This window comes from Lepus europaeus, chromosome 7, assembly GCF_033115175.1.
Source record: "Lepus europaeus isolate LE1 chromosome 7, mLepTim1.pri, whole genome shotgun sequence".
Classification (NCBI taxonomy): domain Eukaryota; kingdom Metazoa; phylum Chordata; class Mammalia; order Lagomorpha; family Leporidae; genus Lepus; species Lepus europaeus.
The window spans coordinates 46848113-46864106 of record NC_084833.1 but is presented as its reverse complement, the minus strand read 5'-3'; the positions used below and the strand labels follow the sequence as shown (position 1 = coordinate 46864106).

The following is a 15994-nucleotide window of genomic DNA, read 5'->3' as shown; positions in this document are numbered from 1 at the left end:
CACCCTGACAACCACTTACCTACTTTCTGGCTCTATAGATGTGCCTTTTCTGAACATTTCATAAAGATTATACAGTATGTGACTTTTATGACTAACTTCTTTCATTTAGTGTTTTTAAGGTGCATCCATGGTGTAGTATATATTTCAGTTCTTCATTTCTTTATTATTTTTTTATTTTTGTTTTACTTTTGACAGGCAGAGTGGATAGTGAGAGAGACAGATAGAGAAAGGTCTTCCTTTGCTGCTGGTTCACCCTCCAATGGCCGCTGCGGCCGGCGCACCGCGCTGATCCGAAGGCAGCAGACAGGTGCTTCTCCTGGTCTCCCATGGGGTGCAGGGCCCAAGCACCTGGGCCATCCTCCACTGCACTCGGGGCCACAGCAGAGAGCTGGCCTGGAAGAGGGGCAACCGGGACAGAATCCGGCGCCCTGATCGGGACTAGAACCCGGTGTGCCGGCGCCGCTAGGCGGAGGATTAGCCTGTTGAGCCACGGCGCCAGCCCAGTTCTTCATTTCTTATCAATGAATAATCTTGGTAAATATATACCACATTTTGCTCAGTTAATAAATAGTCAAGTGTTGGGCTCACTTCCATTTTTACCCCCCTGGTCTCTGCTTGTTGAAGAAACCTGTTCATTGGTCCTACAGAGGCTCCCACAGTTTAGAATTTGCTAATTGCATCTCTTTGGTATAGTTCAATATATCTTACTGTGGATTAGTAGTTGAATTCATAAGTCATGGTCATCTGTGTAGTTTTTATATTTTTGGGTTTTCTGACAGATTTGTTGTGGATGCAAAGGAAAAAAAATATCAAGTCAAACTTCAAGGGTTTTGGCCAGGAAGGGAGTATATACAAAAATATATTTTCCACCCACTTTACTAAAATTGCCCATTTAGGTCACCAATAACTCTCACATGATTTGCAATGGTCAATTCTGTTTTTGCCTATCAGTGGTATTTGATGAAACTGATTCCTTCCTCTTAAAAAATGTTCTTCATTAGATTTCCACAACACCAATGCTTGGTTTCATCCTCTCTGGCTACTCCTTCTCAGATTCTTTGCTGATTCTTTCTCTTCTCCATTAACACTGAACCCTAGGGCTCAGTCCATAGTGTTCCTATCTTTCTAAACTCAATCATTTGGTGATCTCTTTTGTTTTTTTTTTTTTTTTCTTTTCTTTTTTTAAGATTTATTTATTTATCTGGGGGCCAGTGCTGTGGCATAGTGGGTAAAGCCACCGTCTGCAGTGCTGGCATCCTATATGAGCACTGGTTCGAGTCCCAGCTGTTCCACTTCTGATCCAGCTCTCTGCTATGGCCTGGGAAAGCAACAGAAGATGACCGAAGTCCTTGGGCCCCTGCAACTGCATGGGAGACCCAGAGGAAGCTCCTGGCTTCACATCAGCACAGCTCCAGCCACTGTGGCCAATTGGGGAGTGAACCAGCGGATGGAAGACCTCTCTCTCTCCGCCTCTCTGTGTAACTTTCAGATAAATAAATAAATCGCTTAAAAAAATATTTTATTTATTTATTTGAAAGGTAGAGTTAGAGATAGAGAGAGAGAGAGAGAGAGAGAGAGAGAGAGAGAGAGATTCCATCCACTGCTTCACTCCCCAAATGGCTGCAACTGTCAGTGCTGGGCAAGGCTGAAGTCAGGAGCTTCTTCTGGGTCTCCCAGTGGGTGCAGGGGCCCAAGTACTTGGGCCATCTTCTGCCACTTTCCTAGGCACATTAGCAGGGAGTTGGACTGCAAGTGGAGCAGCCAGGACTCCAACCAGAGCCCATATGGGATGCCGGTGTTGCAGCTGGCTGTTTTACCTGCTATGCCACAATGCCAACCTCTCCCTTGTGGTTTTAAATACCATATAAATCTTGGAAACTCCACGATTAAAATTTTGTAGGCTGAACTTGTTTCAACTCCAGACACTCACAGTAATCTCCTTTATTCACAGTTTCCATTACCTGGAGTCTAAAAATATTAAATGGAAAATCCCAGAAATAAGTCATTCATTAGTTTTAAAATGTGTGCAGTTCTAAGTCACGTGATAGCATAATGAAATCTTGTGCTGTCCAGCTCTGTCCAGCATATCCGCTCTGTATACACCACCCACCTTTTAACTGTTTAGTAGCCACCTTGGTTATTCGACTGACTGTAACAATGCTTGTGTTCAAGTAACTTGCTTTATTTAATGGCCTTAGAGAAGAGACACTGGCATTAATACTGAAGTGCATTCTTTTTGCTTTTTCCTTTTTTAAAAAATTTTTTAAAGATTTACTTATCTATTTGAAAGGCAAAGTTACAGAGAGAGAGAAGGAGAGGCAGAGAGAGCAAGCAAGTGAGGTCTTCCGTCCACTGGTTCACTCCCCAGATGGCCGCAACAGCTGGAACTGGGCTGATCTGGAGCCAGGAGCCAGGAGCTTCTTCCGGGTTTCCCACGCGAGAGCAGGGGCCCAAGGACTTGGGCGATCTTCTACTGCTTTCTAAGGCGACAGGAAAGAGCTAGATTGGAAGTGGAGCAGCCAGGACACGAACTGGCACCCATATGAGATGCTGGCATTGCAGGTGGTGGCTTTATCTGCTACATCACAGCACTGGCCCCACAGTGTATTGTTTTAATGGTTCTACCTTATTATTGTTGTGGTTCATCTCTTATTATGCCTAATTTATAAACTTTATCATAGATATAAGAAAACACATAGAACATATAGGTCTTGGCACTATTCACAGTTTCCAGTATCTACCAGGGGTCTTAGAACTTGTCTCCCTTAGAAAAGAGGAGAATACTATCTATCCAATTACCAATGTGACATCTCCACTTGGATAGCTAATGAATGGCAATTTGAACATGAATTAATTGAACTTCTTACCTTCCCTCCAAATGTACTTTCCTGCATCTTCCACATACAAGTACATGAGTGTATACACGCACACACACATACATATTCCTCCTTCCAGCTGCTCAGGCCAAAAACCTGGATACTACTCTTGATTCCTTTCCTTTGCATCCATGGCACATCTGTTAGAAAATCCTGCTAATTCTACTTTCAAAATATATCTAGAGGGGCCAGTGCTGTGGCATAATGGGTAAAGCCTCCGCCTGCAGTGCCGGCATCCCATATGGGTGCTGGTTCTAGTCCCGGCTGCTCCTCTTCTAGTCCAGCTCTCTGCTGTAGCCCGGGAGGGCAGTAGAAGATGGCCCAAGTCCTTGGGCCCCTGCACCCGCAAGAGAGACCCGGAAGAAGCTCCTGGCTCCTGTCTTCAGATCAGGGTAGCTATGGCTGTTGCGGCCAATTAGGGAGTGAACCATCGGATGGAAGACCTCTCTGTGTAACTCCAACTTTCAAATACATAAATAAATCTTTAAAAATATATATATATATGTATATATATTTATCTCCACAGCTTACAGTTTCTGTCTAAGCCAAGGGCACCTCTCATCTAGATGAAATTGCAACAGTCTCTTTAAGGGATCTGCACACTTTTTTTTTTTTTTTTTTTGACAAGCAGAGTGGATAGTGAGAGAGACAGAGACAGAGAGAAAGGTCTTCCTTTTTGCCGTTGGTTCACCCTCCAATGGCCACTGCGGCCAGCGCATCTCGCTGATCTGAAGCCAGGAGCCAGGTGCTTCTCCTGGTCTCCCATGCGGGTGCAGGGCCCAAGGACCCGGGCCATCCTCCACTGCCTTCCCGGGACATAGCAGAGAGCTGGCCTGGAAGAGGGGCAACCGGGATAGAATCCGGCGCCCCAACCGGGACTAGAACCTGGTGTGCCGGCGCCGCAAGGTGGAGGATTAGCCTGTTAAGCCACGGCGCCGGCCTCACACACATTTTTCATAATATACATTTTGCATGAACTTGTTGAAGACCCCTCTTACGCATAGATTTCAAAATTTTTTGTACCAAAATAAACTTATCTTTCAATTCCATTTTCCCATGAACTTTGTGGAATCCTCTGGTACCGTTACAACACATCAGCAGCTTCCTATGAGACTGCAAGGAAATGCCAACGTCTTTCCAAGGTCCTGCAATGCCCTTCAAAACCTCCCACACCATCCACGGGCAAGGTCTGAACCCAGCCCAACTTGCCTCCTTGCTCTGTGCAGCCCGGCCACCTTACCCGCCTTTGTGTTCTTCCACCAGGCGTGACAAACCTCTCTCTCTGTACTTGTTTTTCCTTCTTCCTGGAAGGTTCTTACCGCACACTGTTCCAAAGTGTGTTTCCTTATCTCTTTCAGGCTTCTGCCCAAACAGCTCTCCCAAGAAAGGCCTTCCTTTACTAGTTGCTATGAGACTACAAGCCATCCCTGTTCACCATCCTAGCACTCTTCTTTAAAGCACTCGTCTCTTTTCAGCGTGGTACTTAATGTACTTGTGTACTTTTTGACTGGTTTATTGCCTCCCATGATAATTTAAACTCCAGAAGTGTAGTGTTTTGTGTTTTATTTTATTTTTTTTTGTCTGATTGCTCACTGTGGTACTCCTAGAATGTAAAACGGTGTGAGGTACTATCTTTAACGTGTCGGCTCTCTTCTATAGACTTAGCAGTGACTCCTCCTATGCAGGGGTGGGGAAACGTCAGAACAGGGCCGCAAAATCATTTGGCCTGGTTCTGCCAAGGCAACCACAGGTGGGACTCAACATTCAATACACCTACAGCAGGCTAACTTTTAAGTTGATCATTTTGTGTGGCCCGTGAAAGCTGCTAAAAATATTCCATGGCCCTTGGCAGAAAAAAAACGTTCCGCACCCAGGTATAACACAGGTACACTAGTAAGAAGGAATACGAGAGTTTTCTGCATGAACAATCTTAAGTATGAGGGTACTTCAAAAAGATCGTAGAAAAATGTAATTAAAAGTTTATTTTGGTATACAAAATACTGTTTTTCGTGAATATATAACTGTTACAACAGAGACCTTTACCTGAGTCACAATCTTCTCTAATTCCCCCAAAACCTCCTCTATAAACGATAACTACTCTACCAAAGAAAATCAAGAGGTCCCACAGATGCGTTTAGGCAACCTAACCACATGAGTTTAGAAAAACTGTCGGTGTCTCTTTGGAGGTTACCTGGTCTTCAGTCAAGAGGAGGACGATTTTTACCAGAAAAATGGCTTTTTTATTTAAGTCTTACACATAAGTACGTTTCCCTAGAAGTTGAAACCTGCTGAAACAAACTATTTCTATCATTCTTGCTTTGACCATGTATCTAAAGCTAACCCTTTTAAAACAAGAATCAACTCTCAACCACTTTATGAGTACGTACGACTTCCATTCACCTCTGGTCAATTATGTTATACGGGCATCAGGTGACCCATTAGAAAGGATCAGCAAAATAAATCACAGCTTTAAAACTATAAGACGCCTAACTGCTTTGTAACAAACAATGACACCGCTCTTGAGTTGTGAAGGCCGTGAACTGAGCTCAAAGTTAACAAATCCGCACCCTAAGAGGCATAGGACGAACAGCAGTCGCTGCTAGCGAACTCCCGAAACGGCGATGGGATTCTATTTGTTTCACCTGGGGCGAGGCGGGACGGCGCTCCCGGGGAGCTTTCACGAAGTCGATGCCGCCCGCGATTCCGGTGCTGAGCCGCGTGGGCACCGCACGACGGAAAAGGCCACAACCTCCGGAGGGGCCGAGGCCGTCGGACCCCCGCGCCGGGACAGAGGCCGCCGCGGGCCAGGGGCGAAGTACGACCCTCCCCTCCTCCGCCCCAAGTGTGTGTACACTACAGTGCCCCACAGCCCGCTCCAAACTCGCCCGGACACACAGGGGCGGGCGGCAGGTGGCGGGCAGCCTCGCTCCCCGCCTTTGTGGACTGTCGCCGCGCCCCCCGCCCCTCCCCAGCCTTCCCTGGCTCGGCAGCGGGCACTCCGAGGCGACAGCTCGGGGCGGCGGAGGGCTGCGCTGGGGCGCCCGGCCCGCTCGGGAGGCAGGCTGGGCCGGAGCGGCTGGGTCCGGACCGGGCGCGGGAGGGAGTCGTGGGTGCGCGCGGGACGGCGAGCGCGTCGCGGCCTCACCTTGGACACCATTTTCTTGAGCTGGCTCTCCGACACCGCCATGACGGCCACTGCGCGACTCCCGTCCCTGCAGGCAGAGGGTCAGCCGCTCCCGGGGCTGCCCCAGGGTGCCCCCAGACAATCGCAAACCGAGCGGCCAGCCCCCTACCCGCGCCTCTAATAACAGGAAGTCAGCACCACCGGGCACTTCCGCTTCCCTTACGTCACTTCCGAGGCCGCCGTCCTGCGGAGGCTGAGCGCCCTGCGGCCCTGCGGCCCCTGGGCCGACGGGTTCCGACCCGCCGACCCGTAGTGTCCTAGAGTCGGATCCCAGAGATGAGAGCCAGCCTGTTCCGAGGGTGGAATCTGGGGCCGGGATAAGAGTGGTAGGTTTGTCACAGTCGCCCTTAGCCTTAAGGAAACAGGTGCAGGGCGGACAAGAGGCACCGGCGGTATGCGAATGAGCCCTAACGACTGACTCATCAAGTGGAACTTGCCCCGGTGATTGTAGTAAATAAGCGCACTACGAGCTCGGGCTTACATTTTCTGCAACTCTTGAGAGGTTTGCATTAGGTGATGCCCGCGGTTTCTCGGATTATCAGGCGACTCCCCTCTCCCACCCTAAAAGTCCTTCATACTGCACCCACAAAGGCGAAGTGTAGCGCCTTTGTTTCTCAGGAACAAAGCGATTTCTTCTGCAGGACACTTTTCTCCCCAGACATAAACGATAAAGGATAACGCAGCTGCCTTCAACCTTGCGTGTATTTTGTACTACTAGCCTGCCCACCAAGACCTTCAGAGCCTTGTTGCCTTGTACAGTGCAAGAGCAGGTATCCATCTTAACTGCTACTTCCCATAAAACCTCATCATAGTGACTCGTATTATTACCCCACATCACTGCCAGTTTTTTAAGCACACTGTCGTAGTAGATCTTGGGTTTGATGGCGTGAAGTATGATAGTTAGCACGATTTTAGTAGAACACTAACGAGAATAAGGCTGTGGTATTGATCCCCTCGGAGGCTGGCATCTAAGGACAGCACATACACAAAGAGGACCTGATTGAAAGCGTGTAGAAGCATCACCATAAACTCCTGCCAGAACACACTGTCCCAATGGATACATTTTGGAAAACTATGGTGGTTAAGCCTACAGCTCAGGTCAAACCAAACTATGGGTCAGTCTATGGTTCCACTGCATCTGCTGTTTTGTTCCTTTAACGGCAAGATTTCAAACTGGTCTTAAAGCCACAGCTTACTCAGGAAAACCCTCAACAAGAGCAACTCCACTTCTACGAATTGGAGGAGCACCAGGAAATATATTGTTTTTAAAAGTTTGAAAACGCTGTATGAAATGCAGAACGTCCTGAGTGCTGTATGAACTGTATGAAAAGAAATTTCTGCTTAATCTGAATAAAATTTTCTCTTAATAAATAAATCAGGCATCATCTGGTGATTTTAAAATCAAAGTTTATTTTATTCATTATTCTTGATAGGTAAGGACACACATGTATATTGAACAAGAAAATATATATATTCTGCTACAATATAAAAAAGCATTTTAATCTAAGCCCCATTAAAAATCATAACAAGAGGCACTGCATCATTTTAGAAAAATGAAGAAGTTAAAGTTAATAGAAGCATTATCAATGTCAAATTATCACCAAACCATAGTGAGGTGGTGGTGATGGTGATAGTACTGTTTCTTATAACATGGGACTGACAACATGATTGCTAATACTTAACACTCGAGAAATATCTGATACAGAAAATTATTTCTATAGTGTGGCCTTATGAGGGTAAGGAGGTAGGGACTGCTATTCATCTTTGGATATTCAGATTCTAACACAGCACCTGGAATAACAGTAAGTGTTCAGTAAGTGTATTTACATGTTCCTTTTATAATTAACAGTAAATTCTTAGTAATTCATCTGTTATACAATATTTTGTAGTTGGATTACTGATCAAGAAATACTTGAATATCAGATACTAGAAAGTAGTTTTAAAAAATGCAAGAAATTGGGAGGCTGGCGCCGTGGCTCACTTGGTTAATCCTCCACCTGCGGCGCAGGCATCCCACATGAGCTCTGGGTTCTAGTCCCGGTTGCTCCTCTTCCAGTCCAGCTCTCTGCTGTAGCCTGGGAAGGCAGTGGAGGATGGCCCAAGTGCTTGGGCCCTGCACCCGCATGGGAGACCAGGAGGAGGCACCTGGCTCCTGACTTCGGATTGGCGTGGCTCTGGCTGTAGCGGCCATTTTGGGAGTGAACCAATGGAAGGAAGACCTTTCTCTGTCTCACTGTCTATAACTCTACCTGTCAAATAAAAATCTTTAAAAAATGCAAGAAATGGTTCTTTCAGTCACACTTTGCTGTTTCAAACAAGTTTTATTAGAGCAACTCCAAAATAATCTGTATATTGAAATGTCCAAGGTTTTCCTTCAGCTAACTTTGGTGGAAATCTTTCCAAGTATATTAAATATTTTTCTAAACATGGGGTATTGAATTTCACCTCTCTCTATGGCTGAAGTTCATTACTGTATGCATTTTTTAAAAGATTTATTTTTATTTATTTGACAGGCAGAGTTACAGAGAGAGGTAGAGACAGAGAGAGAGGTCTTCTATCCGCTGGTTCACTTCCCAAATGGCCTCAACGGCCAGAGCTGCGCTGATCCAAAGCCAGGAGCCGGGAGCTTCTTCCTGGTCTCCCATGCGCGTGCAGGGGCCCAAGTACCTGGGCCATCTTCTACTGCTTTCCCAGGCCATAGCAGAGAGCTGGATTGGAAGAGGAGCAGCCAGGAATAGAACCGGCGTCCATATGGGATGCTGGCGCTTCAGGTCAGGGCGTTAACCTGCTGAGCCACAGTGCCGGCCCCCTACTGTATGCATTTTTATACTAGGTCAGTATTAGATTGAATATTCTCTACCTAGGATGTGTCTGCCCTAATAAACCACCTGGCTCTTACCTTCTTGACCAGGTTTGCATTCACCTATTACATGCTTTCAATACACCTTGCAGTCAGGTGTGCATGCGATGTAGCAGGTGAAGCCACCTCTCAGTATGCCCATAAGCCATATCAGACCGCTAGTTTGAGTCCCAGCTACTCTGCACCACCAGCCCATTCCTGCTAATGCACCTGTGTGGGAGCAGATGAGGGCTGAAGTACTGGGTTCCTGCCACTCGTGTAGGAGAACCAGATAGAGTTCCTGGCTCCTGGCTTCAGCCTGGCCAAGCCATGGCTATTGCAGGCATCTGGGAAATGAACCAGCAGATGGAAGATCTCCCTATCTCTCTCTCTCCCTCTGTCATTCTGCCTTTCAAATAAATAAATAAATCTTTAAAAAAAAAAAAAACAACTTGGACTTCTTGACAGCTCTTATTAATTTGCAATTGTACATTTACTTGTGAGATGTGATTACCATACCTCCTATACTAGATTGTGAGGACCATGAGGGCTTGTTCCTAGTCCACGCATGTTCACCATTAGTGCCTGGTATACAGTAGGTTACAAAAATTAGCTGAATGACTAAATAAACACCTACTCCTTGAATACACCCCTCTGCCATTTGCTGAGGACAGGTCTGGGAATCCAGGGAATCAGTCTTTCTAAAAAAAAAAAAGTAAAGTAAGCCCCTAAATGAGAATGGAAGTAGTGCACAGAACCCCAACTTTAGTGTCTTGTAAGAACCATTTTGATGATTAGGCCTTTTCTCCCTTTTAGTGTCTAGAAAAAGTAGGGGTTGTACAGGTAAGCGCCCCACAACTGCCAGGAGATTCAGGGCACTTACCAGACCTCAGTTCCCTCCTCTATAAAATGATGATGATAATATTCCTTTACCTTCGATCCAATAAAATAATGAAGTGCTCATCACACTGCATGGCATATGAGAAGTGCTGATGTTAGCTGTTACAATCAGCTGCAACTACAGATGTATGTCACAACAGTAAGAATATGCTTCCTTTCACATATAAAAATATTGCCACTGGGGCCCATCACCAAAGCATATGTGCTCTGAATCTTTTTTTCTGGAATGGTTAAAGGAGTCTCTCAGATCCACGAGTCCATCTAACCTCTCTCTCTTAAGACTAGTGGTTTTTATGAAGGCTTTATGTTTTGGATTTAAAGTAAAGTGGCTTTCATTGATAATTTATTTCCACTAAAAATTACACATTTCTTTATGTTTCTACCAGTAGCATAATAAGTTTATGAGATGTTGGAGATGTTATGTAGCCCAGGAGGAGGCCCCACTGGAAAGTCAATTATGTATACCTTATATATTAAAGATGGTCACTTTTACCTTTTGCTATTTTAAAGTGCATATAAAATGATTTCCCAGTATTTGGTAGCTAATGATTTTGAAGAAGAAAAATAAAATGCTTTGTCATTACTAGCAGCTGTAGGTTGCAAAGGAAACATTACTACGTTGAGCTGTGGACCCTCTGAATGTACACTTAGCACAGATTTTGTAAATCTATACCAGGTCTTCAGCTTACCATGTTTATTATAAATGCCAAAGAACAATCTTTTTTAAAAAATGTATTACTTTCAAAATACTTCCAAAGTGCTAGACGTGCCTCGAGTCGAGGATATACAATTGAAAAGCACGCACACTGCAGATGAGTGCTCATCCCTGCTGCAGGTTCACAGAATGGGAGATTATCTCAAGAACCCCAAAGAAAGTTAGATTTCCCCTTCCTTATGTGACTCCTTAAGGATGCAAATTACACAGCTACTCAAAAAACCGTCTACCTTAACCAAGAGGTTTGTAAGGATAAGTGGTAAGATACACGTGTTCGCAAACCTGTTGTCAACGTGTTGGCAAAATTACATGGGCTTCCCTTACAGTTAACAGCACTTGAGAATCAAAATTTTAACTGTTGTTGGAGATCATGGATTGAAGACGCGCTGCTCCTGAGTTTTTCAGTCACCATGTCTTCTGTCATTGTGGTTTTAATGACTTCAGATACTCCATTGGTTCCAAGGGTGCAGGGCAAACTTAAAAATACGTCATTGTTTATATTATAATATCCCTGAAGTGAAAAAACACAAATACACAGCTGGATTATTCCAAAAAAGTTAATAACATAAAAATGCATATTTTGTTTTTCTTTCTTTTTTTTTTTTTTTTTTGACAGGCAGAGTGGACAGAGAGAGAGAGACAGAGAGAAAGGTCTTCCTTTGCCGTTGGTTCACCCTCCAATGGCCGCCGCGGCCGGCAAGCTGCAGCCGGCGCACCGCGCTGATCCAATGGCAGGAGCCAGGTGCTTCTCCTGGTCTCCCATGGGGTGCAGGGCCCAAGGACTTGGGCCATCCTCCACTGCACTCCCGGGCCACAGCAGAAAACTGGCCTGGAAGAGGGGCAACCGGGGCAGAATCTGGCACCCCAACAGGGACTAGAACCCGGGGTGCCGGCACCGCAAGGCGGAGGATTAGCCTGTTGAGCCATAGCGCCGGCCACTATTTTATTTCTCTAGTCCTAGTACAAAGTGATACCAAAGTTGAACTTAAAATTTTTTTTGCGTGTATTCATTTATTTTCTAAACTCAAGTCATTGTTTCAGAAAATTTTTGAGAGGAGGATCTTGGTGGGATCTTTGTGGGAAAGTAGGCTTGCCCCTTGCAACACAGGTAGCAGGCTGGGGGCTAAAAGACATAGTGGATTCCCTGGGGAGGGGCATGTCATGGGCTCTGTGTGCCAAAACAGTAACCTCTAAGTTTTCCTTCCTGTGGTGCATCTTAGCTATACTTCAGAGATTTTACACTTTGAGTAAAGTGGAGAGGCAGACTGATGACCAACTGAGGCCGGGTGGTACGTCATGCTGGGGTGATTTGGCTGGCTGAGTGATAAATGACCATGGGAAGAAGTTTAAGGAATGTACAAACACTTCTTGGGGATTTCCATAAATTATATGTGGGTGAGGGGGCAACTTGGTAGAAGCCAGAAGTCCAGATCTGCATAACTAAGCAGGATAGGGTTTAGATGAAACTGAACCCTTTCACATGTTACCATAAAAGTGACATTGAAAACACCTGGGTTAGAGTGAACAATTTTATATTATTAACATGAAAGTTTAAAATATGAGTAGAAAATGAGAATAGCAATTACCTTTGCCAAAATTGATACAGAATGCACTTTCTTTTTATCCCTTACAATACTATCAACCAGGTCAGCCACTGACAGTCCCACAGACCAGGATCTTTGACCTTTCACCCTTAAGAGTTCCATGGCTCTAGGTTACCAAAACAAAACAAAACAAAAACCTGAGAAAATGCACAAAATATGCACACTTAGTTCTGTTTAAGGTATTAACTAGATGCTTTTCTGATACAGAAAAGGGTTATACAGTATATGTTAGGAAAGCCTCTAAATAGTCTAATGATTACTTAAGTTTTTCTTAAGATGTTAGGCAGTTCACAAGAAGAAACTATACGTGGCCTGATAACATAAAAACACAGCTATCAATATTTAACTAAATATGAATTAAAACTATAAAAACCAGTTTTATTTATCAAAACTGCCAAAAATTAAAAGGACTAGTAACTAATTTTGGAGAAGGTATAAGCAGGCAGTCCCATAATTGTTATTGAGACTATAGAATAATCTAACCTCTTAGGAAAATCTGGCAACATCTAATCTAGAAATTCCTTTCTATGCATTTATCTTACAGTGGCAGGCTCAAATGTGCAAACACACACACAAAAGCATGTCTACTCTATTTGGAAACAACTCAGCAAAAGAGGCCTGGGTAAATAAATCACTACCAAATGTAATATTACATAGCTCTTAAAAGAAAAAGGTAGATTTACCTGTACAATATGGAAAGACAACCAACATTTACCATAAAGGAAATGACTCAAGCTGCAACATGGTATGAACAGCCATAAGTATATTGTAAAAATAATAAAAAATGGTAATATGCTTATAAAAGCACTGAGAAAAGCTTTGGACATGTAGATACTAAACTGCTACAGGTGATTATCTCTGGAAGATGGAATTACACAAGCTTTTTCCTTTCCACTTTATAGATATTTCAGTATTTGAAATTTCATAAATATACATTCTTTTTGTAAATAATCAAAAAGGTACAAAAATATTTAAATGTACTCCTTTTAAAAACTAAATGTCATAATCAGATTAGAATGAACTACATATATCACACACTACTCTTCTCAGTAAGAGAACATTCTTTCTACTTGTTATATTCTAAAACCATAAGCTGAAGGTTTAGAAAGCTAAAAATCACCACCACCAGATTTCAGGAAAAATCTATGTGATGACGAAATGATAAACGGCATGAAAACCCAGAGTATGTAGCGTCCAACCTATGGGGTGCAAACTCCTGGAAGGCCTCCAAATAATGGAAAAGATACAAGGATGTGCACTGTATGTCTTATCCATTTAGACCGATTTCCAAAATTATTTATGTGTAATTAACACATATTCATTTTTAGGCAGAATGGCAAATTCTCTTCCATTTTAAGAAAACCGTTGACATCCGCAGATGTCTAGATATGGGAGCAAGAAGTCACAATCTACAAATAAGGGCCCTGCTCTACTCTTTAAAGGTCAACTGCGCCATCTACAACAGTTTGCAAAGCACTCTTAGATTCAGCCTTGAGATAAGAAATCTGAGAATATAAAGCACGACTCCTTTGTAAGCTACTTTTGCTCACAGAAGCCTGGTGAGTACAGCTGCATAAATAGCCGTTATTTTAGCTATGAAGTACGGGCTATTGGTTAGATAAGCACAAGTTTATACTCAGTGTTACCTGTTGGACAGTTGCACCTGAGAGTTAGGACTCATTACTTCTTGGCCACTCCACATGGGCACTAAAAATTAAATGAAGAATTATATTTTTGCCAACAATTCTCTTAGGATTAAGGTATCACAAATGATCTTTTGCAGCCATGGGTACCATTATTAATCCTTATATAGAAGCGTCCCTTCCTTTTATCAACAGTTTTTGTTTTTCCCCCCACTGATGGCACCGAATGTGCTGTACTACTTGCCTGGGATGAATAAAGTCTAAACCACAATTCCCCAAACATGTGATCCCTGACGTCTACTTTGCCCTGTTCCTTCTCATCAGTAACAGTTCTACAAGGGCCATTTTGCTGTGCCAGTAGCAAGCTTTCTTTCCGCAGCAGGCTCCCTAGAATACATAGAATAGGCCTTCACACGCTGCAAGCTCTTGGCATCTGTTCTGCTGGGGACTGCACTGGGACCCATTTCTCCCACCAGCTGAGGAATAATCTGGTGGACTTCTATTTTGGGCTAGAATTTCCACAGCTGTTAGAGAGACAGGATCCTGTTTCCTAAGAGCATTCTGTGGGTTACCCATTTCCTCTTACTATACCATCTGTAGAAACAACACATACAAAGCCATACACATACACACACACACACACACACACACACACACACACCCCTCCGGTATTTCTATACACTTCAATATTAAATTGAAATTGCCAGTAATATTTTGAAGACATTTCAGTATTCACCTGTGTCTCATCTGGGTGAAGGCAGTTTTGGGTACAAATCTGTATTTGCTTAAGAAAAACACAAACATACATTTGGCTAGATGAGAATATTTAAACTGTATTTGAAATTAGGCCACTCAGTGATGTGTCAGCAACCAGGGACACTGCATGCACCCACATGCTTCTCCTCCTTACGCTGGGCATTAAGCTTCTAGAGGGAGGGGCCCATGCCTTTTGAGTCCCCTCATGCTCATTAGTTACCATGGTGCTGGGTGCTCAGAAGACAACAGAGAACTAACACATAACAGAGAACTAATCCATAATTCTGTTTGGTAATAAAGAGGAAAACATTCTTACAACAGTTAAGTTGAAAAACATGGAAAAGTTTTGAAAGTTTTTATATAAGTAAAAAAAGTTGTTATATGAAAAAATATAAATACATGTGGAGAGATTAAGGAGTTAAAAATATTTTACTCAGAAGGGTTTTACATGGATTATTAAAACTTTTATTAAATTACTGGCATATTCACAATAAGTAAGTCCTTGGGCCTCTGCACTAGCATGGAAAAGACCCAAAGGAAACTCCTAGCTCCTGTTTTCGGATCAGCACAGCTCTGGCCATTGCAGCCAATTGGGGAGTAAAACAGCGGATGGAAGACCTCTCTCTCTCTCTCTTTCTGCCTCTCCTCTCTCTGTGTAACTCTTTCAAATAAATAAATAAATCTTTAAAAAAATTAATGAAAAATGTCCAGAGGAAAGTTCTTTTCCATTATTTAGAGCACTCACCCCTGCGCTCAAAGTAGATGATCTAACCCTGTCTTCTGAAGTCCAGTCCTTGGATTTCTTTTTTTTTTTTTTCTTTTAAACTTTTATTTAATGAATATAAATTTCCAATGTACAGCTTATGGATTATGGCTTCCTCTTCCCATAACTTCCCTCCCACCCACAACCCTGCCCTCTCCCACTCCCTCTCCCCTTCTATTCACATCAAGATTCATTTTCAATTCTCTTTATATACAGAAGATCAATTTAGTATACATTAAGTAAAGATTTCAACAGTTTGCACCCACATAGAAACACAAAGTGAAACATACTGTTTGAGTACTAGTTATAGCATTAAATCAAAATGTACAGCACATTAAGGACAGAGATCCCACCTGAGGAGCAAGTGCACAGTGACTCCTGTTGTTGACCCAACAAATTGACACTCTAGTTTATGGCGCCAGTAACCACCCTAGGCTCTCGTCATGAGTTGCCAAGGCTATGAAAGCCTTCCAAGTTCACTGACTCTGATCATATTTAGACAAGGTCATAAAAGACAGGGTGAGGATAGTAACCAATGATCCTAAAAGTGGCAGGTCTGAACAATTACACAGCATTAAGTGGGGAAGAGGACCATTAGTACACACGGGTTGGGAGTAGAGCCATTGGAGGTAGAGTAGAGGTTATGATTACGAAGGAATGAGGCCCAAGTGCGCTAGACAGGGTCTAGAACAAAGGACAGAGTCATTATTAGAG

General features: G+C 43.5%; 2 protein-coding genes across 3 annotated transcripts in view; both read right to left on the bottom strand.

Annotated features, from left to right (window-relative positions):
* The window catches only part of TSG101 (tumor susceptibility 101), a 44509-nt gene extending 38310 nt beyond the window's left edge, over positions 1–6199 (bottom strand). Inside the window, exon 1 of the mRNA XM_062196398.1 lies at positions 6022–6199. Coding sequence (XP_062052382.1) covers positions 6022–6063 — 42 coding nt within the window. The 5' untranslated portion in view covers positions 6064–6199. The remainder of the gene's footprint in view (positions 1–6021) is intronic.
* Positions 6200–7492: 1293 nt separating this feature from the next.
* The window catches only part of UEVLD (UEV and lactate/malate dehyrogenase domains), a 51943-nt gene continuing 43441 nt past the window's right edge, over positions 7493–15994 (bottom strand). For both annotated transcript variants that reach the window (XM_062196395.1, XM_062196396.1), the window contains 3 exons: positions 13765–13825; positions 12101–12224; positions 7493–11025 (listed from right to left, as the gene is read on the bottom strand). In XM_062196395.1, coding sequence (XP_062052379.1) covers positions 10858–11025; positions 12101–12224; positions 13765–13825 — 353 coding nt within the window. In that variant the 3' untranslated portion in view covers positions 7493–10857. The remainder of the gene's footprint in view (positions 11026–12100; positions 12225–13764; positions 13826–15994) is intronic.